Source organism: Manis javanica, chromosome 6 (assembly GCF_040802235.1).
Source record: "Manis javanica isolate MJ-LG chromosome 6, MJ_LKY, whole genome shotgun sequence".
Lineage (NCBI taxonomy): Eukaryota > Metazoa > Chordata > Mammalia > Pholidota > Manidae > Manis > Manis javanica.
In genome coordinates, this window is record NC_133161.1 from 31,493,600 (window position 1) to 31,515,141 (window position 21,542).

Sequence of the window (21,542 nt, forward strand, 5' to 3'; positions counted from 1 at the left end):
ATAACCACCTTAGAAGTTATGAGAAAATGTAAACTTAGAAAACTATTCAAAAATAAACAACACAATCTTCATTGGTAAACATTTGTAAATCAGCCCCACTAGTATAGGAGTCACAAATTCTATCCAAATATATCACCTGTACTTTGAAAAAATAATCTTCCTATTGTGTAAAAGCTTCCAGTTAATCTACTTGTTTTACATGGTTTTCATAAACTACTTGAATTTTTGTAGTGAAATTCACTTTCAGATTATTAGCATTAGGACACTTCAGATATCTTTCCGATTTTGTACTTGATGTGAAGCCATGCAAAATTAATAAAGTGCTTAAAATTTTCCTAAATTTTATTAGCTTTTCCATTAATGAAATCTGGACAAGAGATATTTAATATAATCTACAACCCGGACCATAACGCAGACCATAGCTTTACTTACTCTTCAATGACTCTGAAACTGAACGGATCAAATTCAGAAAGCTAAATTCTAAGGCATTCAACAACATATAAGCATATGACTTTTTTCCTATATATCTGGTAAGACCATGTTGGATAAGATTTTATCTAAATTAAATTCTCATCGAGGCCCAGTCATTAAGTATACAGACTGATAGTTACAAAATTATATTCAACAAAGATGAATTGAGTACCTTATATAAAGAAGATACACAGTATTGTAAAGAATGTAAAAATATGGTAATTAGTAATAGCAGCTAACGTTTAATGGGTTAAACACTACACATGCATTTTTCTCAACAGATTAACCCCTATGAAATAGGTTATATTAGTCTCCAAGGTTTACAAGTCAAGTCACACAAACAGAGATGTTAAGGAACTTATCTCGGCTCACAGTATTACTAAGTGGTAGAGCCAGAATTTGAATCACAACAATCTGAATCCAAAGCCTAACACCTTTGGCCACTAAAAGCAGTACTGTCTAAACCAATGCAGACAATAAAATTCTTATCCTTTCAGAATTACAACCCAGAAGGAAGTTTATAATCACTGGTACTTTAGGTGATTGTCAGTTCTTATAAATACCAGGAACTTAATTTTTTTAAATACATCTATTCTTAGAGCAATTTATTATGAAATAGTTCAGAAACAGGAATGAGTATGCTCTTAATCTTAGTAGCCATTATATTTTTTGACAAATCAACCTCAGAATACTTTTTAAACTGTCCTAAAATTTATAAGATGACTTGGTTTAAAAAAAAGTTGATAGATCAACAATAATCTAATTTTACTCAACAGTGTGCTAATTTAAAGTTCCTTAGTACTTAGAAGTAGCCATGGGATTTCATTTGTCTGAAAACAGCATTTTTAGATTGATTGCCATTTAGGTTCCTCAACGTGCTCTACTAAACAGTCTACGCTTTATGCCAGTTAGGATTCTGATTTTGTAAATAATAATAAAACAGATCTATGGATAATTCCATTTTTATAGACGGTGTAATAAAGGGTGCTAAAGACATTAACACAAAAAGCAGGTCTCAAGTGCACTGTCCTTCTCTCCCATCCACAGGGAGGAGCTCTCCTTCAAGTGGCCTTTCCCTGGCACCTGAGTTTCAGGCTTACTGCACATGCAGAGATTAAAGCAGAAAGATGTGAAAGCTGAGTCCCTCCCCCACACACACATGAGCATATATTTATTATAAATCTGCCTTTTCTGATATCTAAGTATGTTGATTCACTGGATAATTATATGTCAAGTAATATCCCCTGAGAGAGCTGTACATACTCATTCATACAGGTAGAACAGGAACAAAGTAGTACAGTAGCCGAAGAACACTTTAGATATTAAATGCTACATCTAATTACTTTGCCTAAGACTCTTAACATATAGACACTTATTTTTTAAAATATCATTATATGAAGTTTGCAAGCTTTTACGGCTCATTACATTGCAAAGTAAGATAAGGGTATAGTTTGTTGTCAGTTGGATATAACTTCAGTATCTAGTACCATGGCTTCACATTTCCATAATTCTGGACCCACCCCACCCCCCTTTTTAAAATGTATACCTTGTAGATTGGCTTTTTTTTTAGACATTTCAAAGGATTTTATTTCATTCTTGAAAGGAAGAATAATGGAATAAATACTTGTTAGATTTACTCAGTATCATAACAACAAAAACTTAATTTAAGCACATATTACCCTCTTCCCCTATGGTTCAAAATTCATTCAGCAAATGTTTTCTGAGCACCTGCTACATGCAGGCATGGCACTTGCAGTATGTATACTAAGAAGACATTTAAGTTTCCAGGGCACAAAGCGCGGCGGGGGTGGGAGGGTAACAAGGGACCAAAATTAAGTATTTACTATTAACAACTATAATTATAATAAATTTCTTAGAAAAATTTAATAATTGCACAGCAGCACATTTGGGCAACAGTATGACTTTCAGTTGCACACGAAGAGTTCACTGTTAAGCTAAGGTTCTCTTACCAATTAGCTTCAGTTTATTCTTTTCTTAATGTTTTCTATTTTATTCCACAAACCTACGTTCTCTTCCATAAAATGAATGATAGCGCATCTTTTAAAAACCCATTCCTCTTCCCCCAAAATCCAGCCCATACACACGCCCTGCTCTTTTCGTGGGCACGTGTCCTTCCAGAGCTCAGCGGGACACCCTCTCACCTGAAAAAAAGTTTGGAGATGACGCTGGCCTTTTCCAGAGGCGACCTCTGCATGGTCCCTGTGGGCGTCGGGGTCCCTGCCGGGGAAGGCCGGGCTGCAAGTCCTACAGCCACACTCCCTCGTCTTCTCGGTGCCTGCCGCTCGCCCCTTTTTCTCTGACCTGCTGTGATGTCATTTACTTCCAACTCCCCCCACCCACCTCTACCCCACACACACCTCCTCTTTCATTTAGCTCCTTCCCCCGCCTCCACAGCCCAGGTTAAAAGCTGGGCGCTGCCTGGTCCGGCCCCAAATTTGCTCTAGCGGCTCTCCCCACCCACTCTGCACCCCGAGAGCTCCTTCTCGCCTCCCTCCCTCGCGCGCGCTCCTGCCCGGTCCGCGGCCCTACCGTCCAGCCCGGCCCAGCCCGCGTGTCGGAGACAGTCGCGGCTGCTGTCCCGCTCCGGTCTGCGACGCGCGAGGACCGAAGGAGCCGCCGGCAGGAGCGGACCCAGGCCCCCGGGGAGCCTCCGGGACGCGGGGCGCGCCGCCGCCAACTTGCCCTAGCCTTCTTCCGAGATCCCAGCAGGGTTCGTATTACGTTTGCAAGGCTCATTTTGAAAGGGGAACGAAAATATGTCTCTTCTGTAAAACGCAGCCATGGAGAGCCAGAAAGTTCCGCGGCGCCGTCCTCTGGCTTCCCTCTAGCGCTCCCCTAGGGTGTCGGGGAGAAGGACCCAGCGTGGTTAGCGCAAGGCTTAGGTGCGCTCCGACTGCGGCGGAGACCCCACCGGGGACGTATTTGAGGGGGGGTGGAGAATATCCCATAAGGCGGTAAAGAGAAGTTATCGCTTTGTCCATTGCCCGCCCAGAATTTGCTCATTGTCTGTCCTGAGGCTTCCAGTCCTGCTTCCTTTTTTAAGGAAGGCTTTGCGTGTGTTAGCAACTACCGTGGCAAGCGCACAGTGTGTAAACTCACCCGCCCGCCTATAGACTTACTAGTCTCGGTCAGCAAAACATCCTGACTAATGCACTCAGAGAAATACAAATAGTCTGTGCAGCGACTGCACCGACCTGACTCAGAAACGCCATCTTCAGAAATGCCTTCTTCCCTGAGGGCGTCTAAGCTGTCCCAGGTGTGGGCGCCTTAGCTTCCCCAAGTTTTTGGCGTGAGGATTGTGTGCCTGGCTGACGGTTTTTAAAGAGCCAAGCCTTTTAATTCCTGAATCCTATTGTGTAAAAGCAAGGGCAGGCACACTGAATGTAAACTGAAAAATTCAAATGAAAGTAAGAATGTTAGTCTGATCACTTTGGTGCCTCTATTTCTAAGGCAAGGGTGTTTACTTGTGAATCACCTTATTGTTGAGTTGTGGTCACCCAAATAAAATACAAATAAAATGTGTGTTTCATAATAGAAAGGCAGAACGTGTATTTAAATTAATGAGTGCGTTCAGCAGATTTTTATAGCTCCACTTTGCATTTCAAGGCCATGCTTTTTTTCTACTTAAAATGGGTTTTGTAAACATTTAAATTTCATATCCTAAATTTTAAGAGCAGAGAAAAAGACAGGAACGAGATCACTCAAATGCATAGCTACCAGGAAAGAACTTCAGCATTTCTAACTCATGAGCCTTGCATCAAATCTTGCACCGGTGTTTTCCTCTTTCCAAAATGACTTACAAATTGAGGCTCTGTCTTCATTATTGACTTTTCCCAGGTATCTGATTGAACTCACTCCATCTATTTTCTCACCCCCACTCTGTTGTTTGCTTTATAACTGCTAGTGTGACCCATCAAATACAATACACACATTTTGAAATGAATTAGAAATCAGTTCTTCTTTGTTACCAAAGAGCAAATAACAATAAAGGGATTAAGAATTACATTCCAAGCAAGATCATAGAACCTAACCAAGTGGTAGGGCTCCAAGAGACCCCAAATATTTGTCAACCAGTCTCATTCCTCTGGAAAGAATAGATTAAATACTGATTATTTCTTGAGTTTTTCCTTTTGCCAGGTATCATCTAATGTAGACTACACAACAACCAGGTAAATAGGTGTTTTCACCCCAATTTTCAGTTGAGGAAACACACAATAGAAATTAAGTAAATGACAGAGTAAGATTCTAACTCAGTTCTAATTCCAAACCATGTCTCTTAACCATTTGTAGTATTGTTTGTAATCAAATAATCCCTCATGTATTTATGAACTGTCACACACCAGTCTTTCTCCTCATATTCGTTTCATGAAATCCTAACTGCTAACCCTATTCAAAACTGACACAAGAAAGCAGAAATCTAAAAACCATGTTCCTACTGGAGTTATATGTTTTAATAAGTGACATTTCCTTAAAATATTCCATTTTAAGCACATGTACACACAGGTGCATAGGAAGACCATAGATTTTTATCATAGAAGATTACATCCCAAAGTTGTTCTTGGCTTAAGACTTCACCATTATTCAGAACATTAACACTGTTAGCAGATATAAACATTGAGACATGATACTCAAGATTTGCATCTAGGATTACACACCTAATGTGGGAATGCACCAGCAAGTGTTCAAATATGGCTGACGGTCATGCCTGGAATCCTAAATGTGCCTTTGAGATGTCAGAAACAGGAAAGAGATCACAGACCAGAATGAGAGTAGAAGGTGGTAGTAAAAAACAGTGAAGCTCTTCTCTCCAAGCTGCTCAAGTATCAGTTCATAAAATGCTATTATAATAGCTTGTATTTACTTAGTCCTTACCATATATGCCAGGTGCCACACCAAATGCACACATACATTTTTAAATCTTTATAACACTTTCATAACAGGTACCTTCTTCATTATCCATATATTACAAGTGAAGAAACTAAGGCACAAAAAGTTTGGCAATTTTCCCAGGCAAGTTGCACAGTAAATAACAACAGAGAAAACTGAAATTTTAACCTAGTCTGTTGCCTGAGCCCAAGCATTTAATTACTTCACATACTTACCCTACAGAATATCCTACCTAATGTTTTTAACAAAACTGACATTAAATAGATTAGGTGGCCATTTGTATGGCACTTTTATTGTGGAAAAATATAACAAAATTTACCATCTTAAACCATTTAGGTGTATAGTTCAGTGATAATACATTCACACTGTCATGCAACTATCACCACCATCCATCCTCATAATGTTTTTCATCTGTAAACCTGAAACTCCATACCCATTACATAATAACTCCCTGTTTTTCCCTCCCCCCAGCCCTTGGCAACTACCATCACACTTTCCTATCTTTATGACTACTCTACGTACCTTGTATAAGTGAGATTATACAGTATTTGTCTTCTTGTGACTGGCTCATTTCACTTAGCATAATGTCTTCAAGATTCATCCATGTTGTAGCATATTGCAGAATATATTTCCTTTTTTAAGACGGAATAATATTCTATTGTATGTTTATAACACATTTTGCTTATCCATTCATCCACTGATGGACACTTGGGTCTTGGCTATTGTGAATAATGCTGCTATGAACATGGGTGTACAAACTCTGTGGCATCATTTTAAAGGTATATTAAAAAGAAGCAAAAAGAAGAGAAGAAAAAAAGCCAACATCTACTTAGTACCTACTATGTGTTCAGCAGTGTGCCATGGGCTTCCTACAAATGATCACAATGTATGAAAAGCTTATGAGATAGATTACTCACTCTGCCAGGTGATGGCTGAAGTTTCATATTATATATCACCAGAGCAAAATTTCTCTATACTGTAAATACCCATCATGTTCAATTTGAGTGTGTTCCTCAGAATTTTTTTCCTGCTCTAGTAGTGATAAGTAGGCAGTGACCATGAGTGCACTAAAATCTGGAAAAGCAGAAGGAAGGAAGAAAAAGTTGTCCCCCAGGGAAGAGAAGGGCAAGGCCTTCTTTGCTCCATGCACAGAAGCTAGCTCTAAATTTACCTAAGCTAAAAGGGGAAAAGCAGCCTAGACTCCTCCAGTGTGCCAGAGTGATGACCAAAGATGCAAATGCTTCTTACAGTCTCATACAGATGTTTCAGACCCAGAGAGAGGTGTCCTGATATGTGACTAGACCAGATTATTATTTACTTTTACTGCTTCCAACATTATGTTTGGTCTAACAATTTTATTTATAAATACACATGAACACATACTTTTCTATTTATATACACACACAACCCTTCTTCCCCACAACCTCCTTGGAGACAGGAATTGTGTCTTCTGTTTTCCTTTTCCTCATCTCTTATTTAGCAATACAGTGTATGCAATCATACAACAATTTTCTCTTGGGATTACTGACCTAATAGTTGAAATGTCATTCTAAAGGGGAAATCTGAAGATGCTCAAGAGTTGAATCATTACCATTCATCTTTTAGGCAGCAAGAGCTCAGTGCTAAGGCAGGTATACAGAATAAGGCAGGATCTCTACTCTTCAAGCCTCAGAATCTACCAAAGGTCATCGAAACTCTAAGAAGATGACGGGAGAGCATAGCGGAAGGAGTTTGGACTTTGCGGCCAACAGAAGAGCTAGGTTTTCAATCCTGGCACCACTACTTACTAAGCTGCATGGTCACCTTTGTGTGTCTCAGGGTTGTTTTCTGAAAAACAAGGTTAATGATGCCCACTTCATGCATAGTACAGCAAATATAGACAACAATATTATATTATAATCATCAAACTTGCCAAGCAACTAGAGCTTAATTACTCCAACTAGTTATAAAAGGATAATTATGTAAGATGATAGAGGTACTAATTATCACTACAATGGCAACTATATTACAATGCATAAATCTTTCAAATTAACACGTTGTATACCTTAAGTTTGAACAATGTTAGGTGTCAAGTATATTTCAATAAAAAATAAGAATTAACCTCATAAGGTTGTTGAATGGATTAAGTCAGGTTCTTTTCTTTCTTCCTCAGCACTATTGACATATTGAACTGGTCAATTCTCTGAGGTGGGGGGCTGTCCTGTACATTGTAGGACGTTTTGCTGCATCTCTAGCTTCTACCCACTGAATGCCAGTAGAATTACCCCCTCCAAACACACACCGAGTATGACAACCAAACCTCTTCAGAGAATGCCAAACACGTGCTCTTGGAGACAAGGAGGCAATTTACCTCCAGATGAGAATCACTGGATGAAATTAATTAAATGGATGCATATAACAGACATAAGGGCTTAGAACCTAATAAGCACTCAATAAATTTTAGAAATTATCACTACATATCACTGGAGATAAATCAGAAATCAGTGAAGCATTGCAAAATAGAATGTTATAGGAAGCTGAACTCCCTAAAGGCTGTCAGAAGTCTCAGAACATTGGATTCTCTCATTCCCTCTGAAGTTATTTGTTTGTATTTGGACTAGGGGAATAGAAGGACAGTCGGGTATCCTTCAAAGTGTAAAATAATTTTGATTTACAGGAAGAACTAGATTTTTATATGGTGGAAATGTTCTTATTCCTTTTGCATCAAGATGATATTTGAAAGCTGTTTTTCAGTTCCTCTAATTTTCAGTTCCCCTAATTTTCAGTTGCTATATTCTTAACAACTGTGTACAGACTGATGGGTTTTCTGTAACTTAAAGGTACTTTTTCATAAAGGAAACCTTAAAGATCCTCAATCTGCACAAAATAGGAGCTTATTAAATCTAATGAAATGGACAATCAGGAACAATATTCAGATTCCAACTTTGTCATGAATATAAAAATTAATTAATCTGGGATTTTCTAGAATTGCTGTTCATGAGATGTTTCATTATTTATACTGGTTCTTTTTTAATTTTCCTTCTGAAGTTTTTTTTTAGGAACAAGAGAATTCATACCACTAGGTTAAATTTACTGGTGATATCCTGCTGAAAGCCAGATGCTAGTATAGAATTAAAATTGTGTTACATATTTGAACTCTAAGAAGTGTTTCTTTTTCCTTCAAATAAATGCTATGCTAATTTATATGCTACACAGAAGACCTACATTTAGAAAGGCAGTGGAGTTATAAGTAGAACAAGAGGTTATTTACTTATTTATAACTATTTTCCCCCAATAGATCATTTGTAATAAAAACATGTAAATCAGAAGGACATTTGAAATAAAGAGTAAGAAAGACTGGATGGGAAACTGCTTTTACACCTAAACTAAAAGTAATTCTGAGTGTCTTGGTTGTCATAATAGCTTGCATTAGTGTCACAGCCTGGTATCTGATAGAAGTCAGTATGGAAGTTCACCTGGAAGCAAAACCCATTCCCCTTCCACTGCAGTCTGGGAAGAGTGTACCATTCAAAGACTGATAGAATTATAGCTGACCAACATCATGAACAGTATTCTCAGAATACTTTCTCAGAAACATTTTTTATGGTAATTTCGTCTATCAATCCATAATTAAAGTCAAGGACACTCAAAGAAGTTTAGCTAGGAAACTAGACTTTGAGAATTCCCAGGTTCAGAGTCTCATTTCTGATTTGCTTTAACTTACCCTGTATAGACACAGTCTATGAGATCTTGTTGTTTTAGGACACTATGCTGGTTATTTACTAGTCTTCAAGTTCAATGTGATTGGTGAAACTATGGTGATTAATCCATATGGTCAAAAGGACAATCTTCCTGGTTCAGTGACTATGGTTCATTGACCTCCAGAGCCTGCATCCCTGTGTCTCTCAGAGTGACTGGAACCTCCTCATTCAAAGGCTGCTGAGAGACAGCACTGAAGAAATGATGGTAAGACACTCTGGAACTCTTATTTACATGTGCAAAAATTGTGTTTAAAGATATGTATGAAAACCATCTAAACCTGTCTGAAACAAAGCATATGCTAATTAAAGAAAATCAAATCAACAAATATTTATCACATTTTTCATCTGAACAAATTTGACTGTTACCAAGTTTTACTTAGAAATTATAATTTTTATAATAACAAATTAGCATTAGTATGTTCTGTTTTTGCAAGAAAAATATATATATTGCATATGCTTGTTTGCTGTATAAATTATATTACACACCAGGGAAAACTCCTATAAAGTTGGTGTATTTTATTATCATTGTCATTCCCTTTTACATATAAAGAAACTGAGGTACAGAAGGTTAAGTGCCCACATTTAAGAAACAGAGCCAGAATCTGAACAAACCTAACGATCTGGCTCCAGAGCTGAGCACTCAGCCACAGTGCTCGACATGTAAGTGGACCGCACAGAACTGTTCGGTGTGTTGAACTAAGAGGAACTGCCTTTTACAATTTGTCCACTTGCTTCTCTGTTTAACTGAAAACAGGGACTTAACAAAGGAGATTTTTCTTTTCTTCTTTTTCTTCATTTCTTCAGAAACCATTGAGTGGACTCTTCATTATAGGAATGTGAAGCAGGTAGGTATCAGGGGAGCAAAGGAGAAAACAAAACCTTTTCTTCTTTTTCTTTTGAAGTTCAACATAGGTAGAATCTAACTGGTGAATTAGGATGACCCAAATGAAATGCTCAAAGGTCCCCAAGAGAGGGAAAGTTCAGTGCCAGTGCGTACTGCTGGCGGGGAGATGGGCCGCTTCACAGCCGAAACTGCACAGTTGCCTTTACATCATAGAATGCCAGACGGGCTTTGGAAACTCCCGGAGAAACTTCAGAAGTCCAAGTGTAATGTACTACTGGGTGAAACTAAGATGGGGGAATGAGCTTCATCTTTCTCAGGAACTGCTGTGGTTTGTGCAAAGATCTGTTCCAACACAGTGATAATTGTAGCAGTGGACCACCAGGATGCATGACTCTGCATGACGACCTACTTTTGTCAGTGACACAATATTGTGGAGACAGAGGCTTCTGCAGCAGAAAGCAGGGTGGGGGCCTGTGACAGTGGACTGGTCAGATCGTCCATATTCTCCAGATCTCTGGTGTTTAGGACTAGGAATGACCTCTCTGGATGATGAAAACTCCAGGGTGCTTGGAAAGTGAGTGGGAGGAGGAAGAACTTAAGAGTTTCTGGACTTTTTGCTAACTTCAACATTTAAAACTTAAAAGAGATGTGACAGTATTTGTATCCCAAGTATGTAAAAGGAGACATGCAGGTTGCATTGCATAAGCATTGAATAAAAGGCGTGGGAGGATACATGTCATATAATCATCTTATGCCATAAAGTTCTAAGCTTTTTAAATAGTTTTTTCAAAACAAACAAAACAGAGAAACATCCTGTGAAGTAAAGTGACTTTCTAACTCTATTTCACAAATGTTTTTGGAAAGCCTGAAGTCTTCCAGCTCTGTGCCAGGAAAGAGAAAAAAAATGAATAAGACAGAATTGAGTCACAACTTTCAAGGGGCTCCTTAGATGTGAACTACTACTAAAAATGACAAAGCAAAGCCATTAGTTGCCTGAGCCCAAAAGAAATTACCAGCATCACTGTCTCTTTCATTTATTCTAGATTCTTACTGGCCCTACCAATTCTACAGTAACCTTCTAAGTCTCCTTCAGCAACCTTTCTTTTGCCCCCACCCCATGCCTGCAGTCTTCCCCCATTCCTGGGTTTAGAACTGAAAACAAAATCTTCTCAGGAGATCATTATACACAGTCATAAAGGTGCCCTGTTGGGAGTAGAAAATACTGGTTAACTTTAAACATATGACCCATAATCAATTTTCTCCACCACTAGTTCATTAGAAGTTAATATTTTTATAAATTCCGTGAGTTTTTTGTATCATATACAAGTGCCTCTATTACTCTGCATTTCATTTATTGCATAAGAGTATTAATTTTTTCAATGTAAAATAAAACACAGCTTTTAGAACTCTGTTTTGACAGTGTTTTCCCTTAAAAGAAAAAAACACCGAAGCCTGCCGAATGGAAGTGTCTCAGACCCCTGTTTCTCCAGAGGACCCTGCAAACTCCCTGCTCATCTCAGAGGCCAGAGTAAGGCATGTGAGGAGCAGCAGCAGGTTCTCACACTCCTGTCAGTGCAGAGAAGGAGCTCTGCTCCTCAGGCCCCTCAGACCGACAGGGGTGCTCATTCTGCTTCCTGTCAGATGACCTGGGTGCCCTCAACACTACTGGAGAACAGAAACCATGAACCTTTCTGCACCTGCTAGTGCTTGGCACTGTGGGAACTCAGCAACTGACAGCCCCCTGGAGGAAAGCCAGGCCGGGTGGAACAACCAGTCCCATGCGGCAGGCTCGTCGCCAGGCTCATGGCCAACCCCCAGCTCTGACTGCGCGGCTCTGTTTTTCAAGACCCAGTTTGGTCATGATTCTAATTGTCTTTAGGAATTCTTTTTGTTAATACCTATCAGGTAAGGAAGCAGATGACTCTTGGAAATTATTTGTCTGGCCCAAAACAAGGTAAGGGGAACAGCCTATTTTCAAGAAAGTGAAGATTTTTAAAAAATTGATGCAAGATAAACTTAAAGATCTGGGGGAAAATGTAGACCTCCATTCAGTCACCTGAATGTGTTCTCACACAAATGCTAACAGATTTGAGACTTGTGATAAAAATAATCTGGATAATTCAAGAAAAAGGACAATTTTCTGGAATCTGTTTCTATGTTCACTCATAGTTAAATTTAAAGTACATTTCCACTTAGCTATGTAAGAAAACAAACTTTAGATCATCTCATTTTAAAATCCGCTGCCTATCAGACAGCATGGCATAGGGGTTTAGAACTCCTTCACTATGAGCTGAGGTTCCCTCATTTGTAAATAATGGCTAAAATCCAAAAAACTGACAATACCAATCACTGGTGTGGATTGCTGGGAGGAATGCAAAATGGTACAGACACTTGGGAATACAGTTTGGCGCTTCTTACCAAGCTAAATATAATCTTACTATACAATCTAGCAATCACTCTTCTAGGTATTTACCCAACTGATTAGAAAACTTTTGTCCACACAAAGATCTGCATGTGAATATTTACAGTAGTTTTATTCATAATTGCCAGAATCTGGAATTAAACAAGATATGCTTCAGCTGTCAAATAGATAAGCAAACTGTGGTACATCTGTACAATGGATACTACACAATAATAGAAAGAAATGAACTACCAAGGCACAATAAGACATGGATGAATCCTAAATGCCTCTGGCTAGTGAAATAAGCCATTGTAAAAAGTCTACATACTGTATGATTTCAATTCTATGCATTTTGTAAAAAGGACAACTATATATAGAGATGGAAAACAGATCAGTAGTTGCCAGGAGTCTGGGGTGATGAAATGAAGAGTTAAATAGGTAAAGCACAAGGAATACTTTTACGGCAGTGAAGTTATTCAGTATAATACAGCCATGGTGGATACATGACACTGTGCATTTGTCCAAACCTATGGAAATTTACTATGATACTGTGATACTGTGATTTCACTACTATGATAGAAGTTAGGTTTCTCACTTTTGCAGTGGAGAAGCAAGGGGAAAATGTTAGAATGATTCATGTGATAATGGATTAGAATCAGAGACACTAGTATTAACTCATGTTTAGTTTAATAAAGATTCAAATGGTTAGACACAGAAACATTTGTAGATGTTTGTATACACAAGTTAGTAAAGATCCATGTATTTTCTTGCTCTGTCAGCTGAGATGGCCTAGAAGCAACTACATCTCAATAGCAACCAACACACTCTAGCCCCCAGATCTTGGTTTCTAATAACATTCTCCAGTGAAAAGAACCAGGGTTCCTTTCAGGACTGGGATAGGATGTATACATGATGAACCTAGAGCATCTCTTAGTGCCAGAAAATGAGGAAGTGCTTAAAAACAAAATACACACACACACAATGGTGGGATCAAAGGGACACCAGAGTCAGATGAAAGAGATCCCAGTGGTCATAACTGGAACAATTTAAGCAATAAAATGAATATAACCTAACCAAATTATAACCCAAGTATGAAAAAAATACCCATGAATTCAAACTGACATAAATAAATAATTGAATAAAATAATAAGGGAAAACAGACAAATTTCCTGTACAGAAGAATTCCAAATAGTTTGTGTAATACTTCACTCTCAAAGAAGTGGAGCTCAAATCCTCCACTGGGTTGTGGGTTGTGCATGATGATTTCCTTTCAAAGAGCACAGTTTTGAGGGGAGAAAAGAGTAACTTTACAGAAAAAGAACCTGACAAACACCAGGTGATCAGGGTCAACATCAACAGTGAGAGGTCATGGTAATAGTATAAAGCCTTGATTACAGGTGACAAAAACAGCACTTGACCTCTGTGATCCTCCTCCCAAAAATCCATAACCCTAGTCTAATCATGAAAAAAAAACTTTAGACAAATCCAAAACTGTTAAGGTCATCAAAAGTAAGGAAAGTCTGAGAAGCTATCACAGCAACGAGCGGCCTAAGGAGACATGATAACTAAAAATAAGGGGTTATCTTGAATGAGATCTGGGAACAGAAAAAGATCATTAGCTAAAAACTGGGGAGATCTGGATAAAGTATGAACTTCAGTTAATATTATCGCATCGATATTGGTTCTTTAATTGTGCCAAATGTACCATACTAATGTAGGATATTAATAATATGGGAAACTTGAGTGTGGGTATATACAGGACCTCTCTGTAATATCTTCACAATTTTCCTGTAAATTTAAAGCTATTTCAAAATAAAATTTTTATAGAATACAAGGGAGGCTTTTTACTGATCTTGGCACATTTCCCAAGCAACAGCAAATTTCTAACAATTTGAACCTCTATCAATCTTTATTATGTAATAATAACATCTCAAACCCAGTCAGATCCTTTTATCTCTTGTTTAGCATTTCAAAATTAATACTTTGAATTTATTTTTCTCAATTAATTATTTCTCTTGCAAGGGTGACCACAGGTTTGAGGGCTTACAGCAGGAAACTGTGCAGGTCTAGAAAACTGGCTTCAAATTGGGTTATTCTAGGACCTTGAAAAAAACTTTCTGCCTCCAGTGGGAAATAAATTATAAGAAAAATAGTCAATAATATTTCTTTAAAATAAAACATAACAAACCTACTAAATTTCTTGATCCCAAGAAAGCTCACAAGAATATAAAATCATGTTCTCTTGTCAACTGAGGACCACCAAACTGGTTTGCAATTGTTGAATAATCTGTAGTTCTCATTAAGATGGAATTCATCATGCCAAAAATTTAAGGTAATGTTAGCTACTCACTATAAGAACAGTATGGCTTTAAAATAAATGTGACTTTGGCCACAGAATAATGACATAATTCTACTCCCCACTGTATTGTGTAAAAAACATTAAGATTCAAGAAAAATATTGGATTAAAACAGATTCAACTTTAAGGTTCTATTCTTTATTTTCTCTAGGAAAATATTTTACTTAATTATATTGTTCTGTGTGATTCTCTATCTCTCCACTCACACTGTTCTCTCATTCCTCCATGTTTAACATTACTGACTTTCAGATTTAAATGTTTACAAAGATTGCTATGACCTAACAAAAAGCTGTTCTATTTCACTCAAAAAAAGTATTTTGGAAGTAGTTGAAGTTGTCCAGCCATAGCTTTTACGTCTCTATTGGAAAATGTGTAGTAAAGATGTTTTGAAAAGAAGTATTTTTCTTTGTGGAACAACTAATATTTGAAGACATTTAGGCATAAAACATGCATCGTCGTTCCTCACTTGATTTCTTCTGGCTTTTTTTCCAATCTGAATCAAACCCACTGTCTATCCAGAACAAACAAAATGCAAGAATAATTTGTATTGAGTCTTTCATGTGCTAAAAGTGTTTCCCCCCTACTTGATTCTCAGTATCCTTATGAGATCATTATTATTACACCATTTTACTCTTGAGGAAAAAGAATCCTTTTTAGGGGTCAAAAGAATCTTTAACATAATTATCTATATCTTTATATCTAGTACAGGTAAACTGGATTAGATCTAACTGATCCCCAAACCACTCTCTTGAACTTTATTGTTGTGGATAAAATGTCAGTTGGTGAGGTAAAATCACTGAAAATAATAAATTGTAGAATTAATTCCCTTTATATTTTTAACAAGAGACCTCAACTAGGAAAAAAAATTTCTTTTTAAGTTTTTACAGTTAAATAATTTGAGCTGGAAAATTCAACTCGCTCATTAACATCACATAGATTATTGGCATTTAGCAAAGGAGATTCATGTTCTTGTTCCCTTCAGTCCTAAGAGGTACATGCTACAGAGCAAAAGTATAAGGGAAGAGAGAATTAAGGAGAAAAACCTTCTTCTTCTGTTCCTACACTCAAAGAAGCCCAGATGATGGGCACCCCCATCTAAAAATTCAGGCCAGAACTCAAATCAAATATTCCAGTGACTGTGGTTGACAGAAAGGGTAAAGGCTAAATTAAGACCTTGGAGAGTAATGGAAATAATGGAAGTTTTGTTGCAATTGAACATGGAATTCCATGTGGTTATCTATAAATAAGGGCACATACTGGGTTTTGTTTTGTAATATTGCATGGAAATACTTAAACTTAACATTTTCTAAAAATAAGATGAATTTTAAATTCTTCTTGGACACTTTGAAATAGTTGGCACTACATGTTTTACAACTACATAATGAAACAGAGTTTTGTACACAATCATGTATTTTCAGATGCCTATTGGCCATATATGCCTCCTGGAAAGTTCTTGTCATTAGGTCATTATGAGAACTATCCTCTAGGTAAATTTTTGTATATGCAAACTATCTTCTTAACATTTGTCCTTAGATTTTATAAAACTATCTTTATTTTTCTTTCATAAAATCCTGTGCTGATAATATTTGCATATTAATGCTTAGTTTTCCTAAGTTTAAGGTATACTGGGATTTATTTTAAATGTCTTCATGTGCTATACTTAAAAACATTGTAGGTTAACAAAATACTTCTAACTTAAATAAAAAAATCTATAAGTCAAAAATGAGAAGATGAAAGACATTTGGGTATGGATTATTTGTATTGCAATTTACTTACAGTCATTGAAAAACCTCTAGTGCTATTACAAATTTTTTAATGTTTTTCAGGTATAATAACATTTAAATATGTGTAAAGTAATATATTTAAAAGAATCAACTTGGCAAATAATTTTCAAGTTTACATATATTTAATGATGTATCCCTTAGGAATGATTCTTATGGAGGGCAATTTCAGATCACCCACATTTAATATAAATTAATTCTAACTTCACCACTCCTTGGTTGCTGATCCATCTCCACCCCTGATTCCTGAACCACTGATATTTATGGGAATATGTCAAATACCACAGGTGTATGGGAGTAGGATAAGAGGTTGACACTTAATGTTTAAATAACCAAATTTTCTTTCTTATTTACTGAATTATCACACATAACTGGTCCCTTTCACTGCTTTTTCTCCTGTTCATCATATAATAATAACACAGAAGAGGTTGCATTCATATTAACTTAGCAAAGTAGGGCTTGAAACACATCATTCTGCTAATTAGTCTAAGAGAATGAGATTACATCAGAAAAGAATACATACATGTATTTCAAAAAATAAGCAATGGTAATTCTAATAGTAAGTCCATGCTTCAAGGTGTGCCTGATTTCTATACACTACATTAGAAGGAGAATCACAGAGATACCAATTCATGTATTCTGCATCTCAGAGCAGAGATACCTCTAAATGGGCAAATTAAAATTATGTTGTCTAATAACAGAGAAGTATTTGTATCAATTTTAACCTATATGGCAATAAATTCCACATATTTCTGGAAGTTTCATTGTGTTTCATCCCTAGTCTAGTTTCAAGAAATAAATTATGCTAATTCTCATCAGTGTTCATCCTTGTTACTAAATCAGGAGAGTCACAGAGAACACAATTCTTTTTCTGTGCCTCATAGTACAGGGAAATATGCAATGAGTCAGTCAGTCAGTAAAAATGATCCTTTTTCTCTTCCCCAGTGTCTAGTTCTTTGATCTGACATGTGTAAAACAAGTAAAAGTTCAATTAAGGCATTAAATTAGAAGTTAATATTAACTTTCAATCTTATTTCTGAATGATAGTCTGACCAAATTAAAAATTAAGAACTATTGCATTATATTTATATGCAAGTACTTCTGGCATGTAATTAAATTTAACTCACCTCAGTGAATATTAGTCAGATGTCTACTGTGTGTGAGGGCCCCTCACACAGAAAGTTAGAGGGTCAGTTGGCCCAGGCCTCAGGTGATTCACAGTCCCAGAGATATGCTGACAATGCTGAAAAAGTACAGCCACTACACATTAAACTCATGTCCAATTACCAGACCACATCAACTGAAGTATACTATGAATTCAATTTTTTAGAAATCCTAAGAATATCTTTCTTAAGAGCACAATTACTTTGGGGATTGCTATGGGCATATATGTATTTTAATTGCATCCACTTGTCTAAAGCAACATTCAAAATATAACATGATTTCATAACTCTGGCTACAAATATACTGAGGGCCTCAGTTTTAAATACACCGAAGACCTTTAAAAATGCAAATTGCCCTGGCCTCTCTGAATATCTGATAGGCTCTGCAGAGCATCATGCTTATCCTTGGGGACAACAAGACACAGTCTCTGCTCTCAATGAGCTTACTGTCAGCAGAAAAGATACATATACAAAAATACTCAGTATAGATGATAAAATAAGGGCCATTCTGGATATGCAAATAGCCATGACATTCGATTACCAAAGATCATTTCCAGTAAAGAATTAAAATGTCTTCAAAAGGAGATGTCATTGAAGATGGATCTTGAAAGACAAGGAGCAGAGAGAGGCATATTTAGGAACAGCACTGTTTGGTTGGTGGGTGAAATTAGAGAAGGAAGTGGACATGGAAAATTAGATTGGGACTACACAGTTCAGAGTCACAAATGGCAGGGTCCCAGTCTACTATCACTGGCAAAAGTAAGTTAATATGTGGTTTTGAGCAAAGAAGTAACATACTGCATTGCATTTTAGGAAGATAAAACTGGAATAAATACACCCAGTGGCCTAGTGTAGCAGGAAGAGATGGTACAGAAAATAAGTACGAAAGTTTTCACAGCAGCCCTAAGCCTGGGGATCATCCCTGCACTCAATCAGAAGAATTTCCCTGCTCCTCAGTACTGAAGACAACACTTCCTTGCATTCTTCCCTCCAGCAGTTTCCTATGCTGTAAGCTTACCTTCTGGAGGTTATCTAAAGAAGTTCTTTTTTGCTCTGCGTTTTGAAATACTCCTTAAGACCAGGGGATTCCTCATCAATGGTGAAACATTTCTTCCTCATCCAGCTTCGTCTCTTTTAAAGAATTAGATCTTTTCCTATTACATATTTATTATACATAGTCAGGCAATTCAATACCAGTTCACAATACCAGGAAGCATTTAGTCTAAGACAATGAAGTGACAAACATTATTGCTCCCATTTGTTCAATAAAGTTAGTGTTAAAAGTCACTTAGGTCAAGGATTTTTTCCCCACTAAATAAATGACGAATAGAATTTGGACTTCATTTGGAAGAATGAAATTATTTTTCTAGTTTTTCCTTTTATTGAAGGATTAGTTTTTTCCAACTGTACACAACCCCTCAGTTTAGTTCAATAAATGGATTAAACTTAAGTAAATGACTTTGTAGTAATAGCTAATGCTTATAAAGCACCCCCTATGTTCTGGCAGTGTTCTAAACTTTGCATGACAGTTAAAAAAAAAAGATTCTTACAGATGAGGTTCACAATAAGAAGAGGAAAGTAGGAATTTCTAGCACTTGGAATAAGCAGTACAGAGATTTCTCTTCCCAATGATAGAACCTATTCAGTTTCTCCCTGCTCCTGTACTTCTGGAACAATGGCATTATTCAAGTAAAAGAGGCAAAAATCCAAGCTGCTGCTTGACTTTTGATTTAACAAAGGTTACATGCAAGCTTTCTTGAGCTGTTGAATTATATAGTTTATCATTCCATCTAATGTTTTGTAAAGGATGTTTTATTATTGATGAAACAAATTTAAAGTTGCAAGAGAAAACATCTTAATATACCTACTAACACTGTATTTAAACATTTCCAGGAGGTACATTACTACAAAAAAGAAAAAAAAAATCTCTATTGCATTGTACTTGGATTTTCTTCAATTATGTTTTAAAAGAACCATTACTTAATTAATAAAACTGCAAACTATGCCTAACAACTCTGCATGCTGAAGTAATGACCAAATGGCTACATATTAAGATATGTATGCTAAATATACACATAAACATATCCATAATTGAATTAAAAAATCAATATAAAAGGCATCTCATCAGCATCACCAAAATAAGAGAGGATTTTAGACATATAGCCTTGAAATATAAAGAATATTCATATATTAAATATTATCATGATTTATAAACCTAATTCAAAATTCAAGGTATTAATTTCATTTGAAATTCATTAATTAAGACAAATTTACCTGCATAAAATAAAATTTATAATTTGTATACTGTTTTCAAAATAGAATAATTAAAGAGAAAATAAAATAACCTGCCTCGTAAATATTTCACAGATATGTTTATAGTTTGAATCTGAACCAGGAGGACATGCATTTTCTTCTCTCTTCCTCACCTGCCCTCTGCTGGCACAAAGAAAATAGTGAAAAGTAAGGAAGCTTCACACACAACATATGAGAAAAGCACATTTTTAAACAAGAAATGTACAGTGTTATAAAATTTGCATAAGACCAGACTAATCTGCCATCATACAATCCCATCACTCATATGTGAGTTAAGATTGGAGTAAAAAAAAAAATGTTTGGAACGTGGAAATAATTCACTATTTATCATAGTTTAGGGAAATGACCATGTTAAAATAAGAATACAAACATGTAAAAATGTCAGAATGAGGCATTTGTCATCTCTACCTGTATAGCCTTACTGACAAAATAAACACGGACTGGATGGAGTTCCATTAACAGTAACTGAACTGAATGACCACATCAAAGGGGTCTGATTCCTGGGTCACCATGAGCCAGGACAGAGGTTAAGGATGGTCTGCAGCACTTTCTCTTTAGTCCTCCCTGCATAATATTCCTATCAATGCTAAGAATGAAGACCAGTGAATTCCAATCCATACAGTTCTCAACAGACTGGAAATTTCACCAATTCTACCTGGATAAAACAAAACAGGGATTATTACTACATAAGACTGAAAATTGTGCAAGCCTTATGTTCATAGTAGTCCCATATCTGAAAGCGACTTGGACATTTCAGTGATTAGCAAACTCGAAATAAGTCAACAGTGGGATGCAAGTGCCAAAAGAGTTAACAACAAGGTCTTCATTGAGTGCTTAGCATGTGCCAGATGTACACTGGGCACTTCACATATACTATAAAACCAAAGAATAATGCAAATAAGGGTTTGTAATTGGCTATTTAGTGCCCAGCACTTATTTTCAAAAAGGGTTAAGCTAGAATTCTTCTGGGAGTGGAAGATTGGGAAATGACCCTCTCTATATATTTTCAGACTTTCTCAATACAAAATGTAATTGTTAAATGCAGCATAAGTTTCAATATCTTTACCATTGTGCTTTTTATGAAAATGCAGACTCATTAACTGTACAATATGACAGCCCTGTATCTTAGGTAACTGGGATTTTTGGACCTATTTATGGCTGTTTTTCTTCTTTTTAAAGTGAACTTTCTTGAAATTTAATATACATAGACTGCACAATTCATCTTACAGCTTGACAGCTTTTTAAAAAGTGGGTACACACCAAAATAATCACCATGAAATCAAGAAATAGAGTTTATCAGGAAAACAAGCCTCCCTCCTGTCACTTCTCAATCTTGCCTCCTCCTCAAGGAAACTACTATTCTAGCTTCCCTCACCATAGATTTGTCTAGCCTGTTTACGAATATCACATAAATGGAAATCCACAGTATGTACTCTTTAGTGTCTGGTTTCTTTCACTCAAATTATGTTTTCAGGATTCATCCATATTGTTGTATGTAAAAGTAGTCCATTTATTTTTGATGCTATACAGCATCCCATTGTATGTATATACTTGATTAATTTAC

The 21,542-nt window shown here is 36.6% G+C and overlaps 2 protein-coding genes across 4 annotated transcripts in view; one reads left to right on the plus strand and one right to left on the minus strand.

The window, feature by feature from the left end:
* CFTR (CF transmembrane conductance regulator) overlaps positions 1-3,138 on the minus strand; it is a 170,763-nt gene extending 167,625 nt beyond the window's left edge. For 2 of the 3 annotated variants that reach the window (XM_073238547.1, XM_073238545.1), the window contains exon 1: positions 2,634-2,762. Coding sequence is in view for 1 of the 3 variants with exons in the window: in XM_073238544.1 (XP_073094645.1) it covers positions 2,634-2,686 (53 nt within the window). In the remaining 2 variants the exon portion in view is untranslated. Of the gene's footprint in view, positions 1-2,633; positions 2,797-3,021 lie in introns of those variants that run through there. The other variant, XM_073238544.1, reaches the window with a different exon arrangement.
* The window catches only part of ASZ1 (ankyrin repeat, SAM and basic leucine zipper domain containing 1), an 83,198-nt gene continuing 64,692 nt past the window's right edge, over positions 3,037-21,542 (plus strand). The window contains exons 1-2 of the mRNA XM_073238549.1: positions 3,037-3,202; positions 9,244-9,324. Coding sequence (XP_073094650.1) covers positions 9,319-9,324 — 6 coding nt within the window. The 5' untranslated portion in view covers positions 3,037-3,202; positions 9,244-9,318. The remainder of the gene's footprint in view (positions 3,203-9,243; positions 9,325-21,542) is intronic.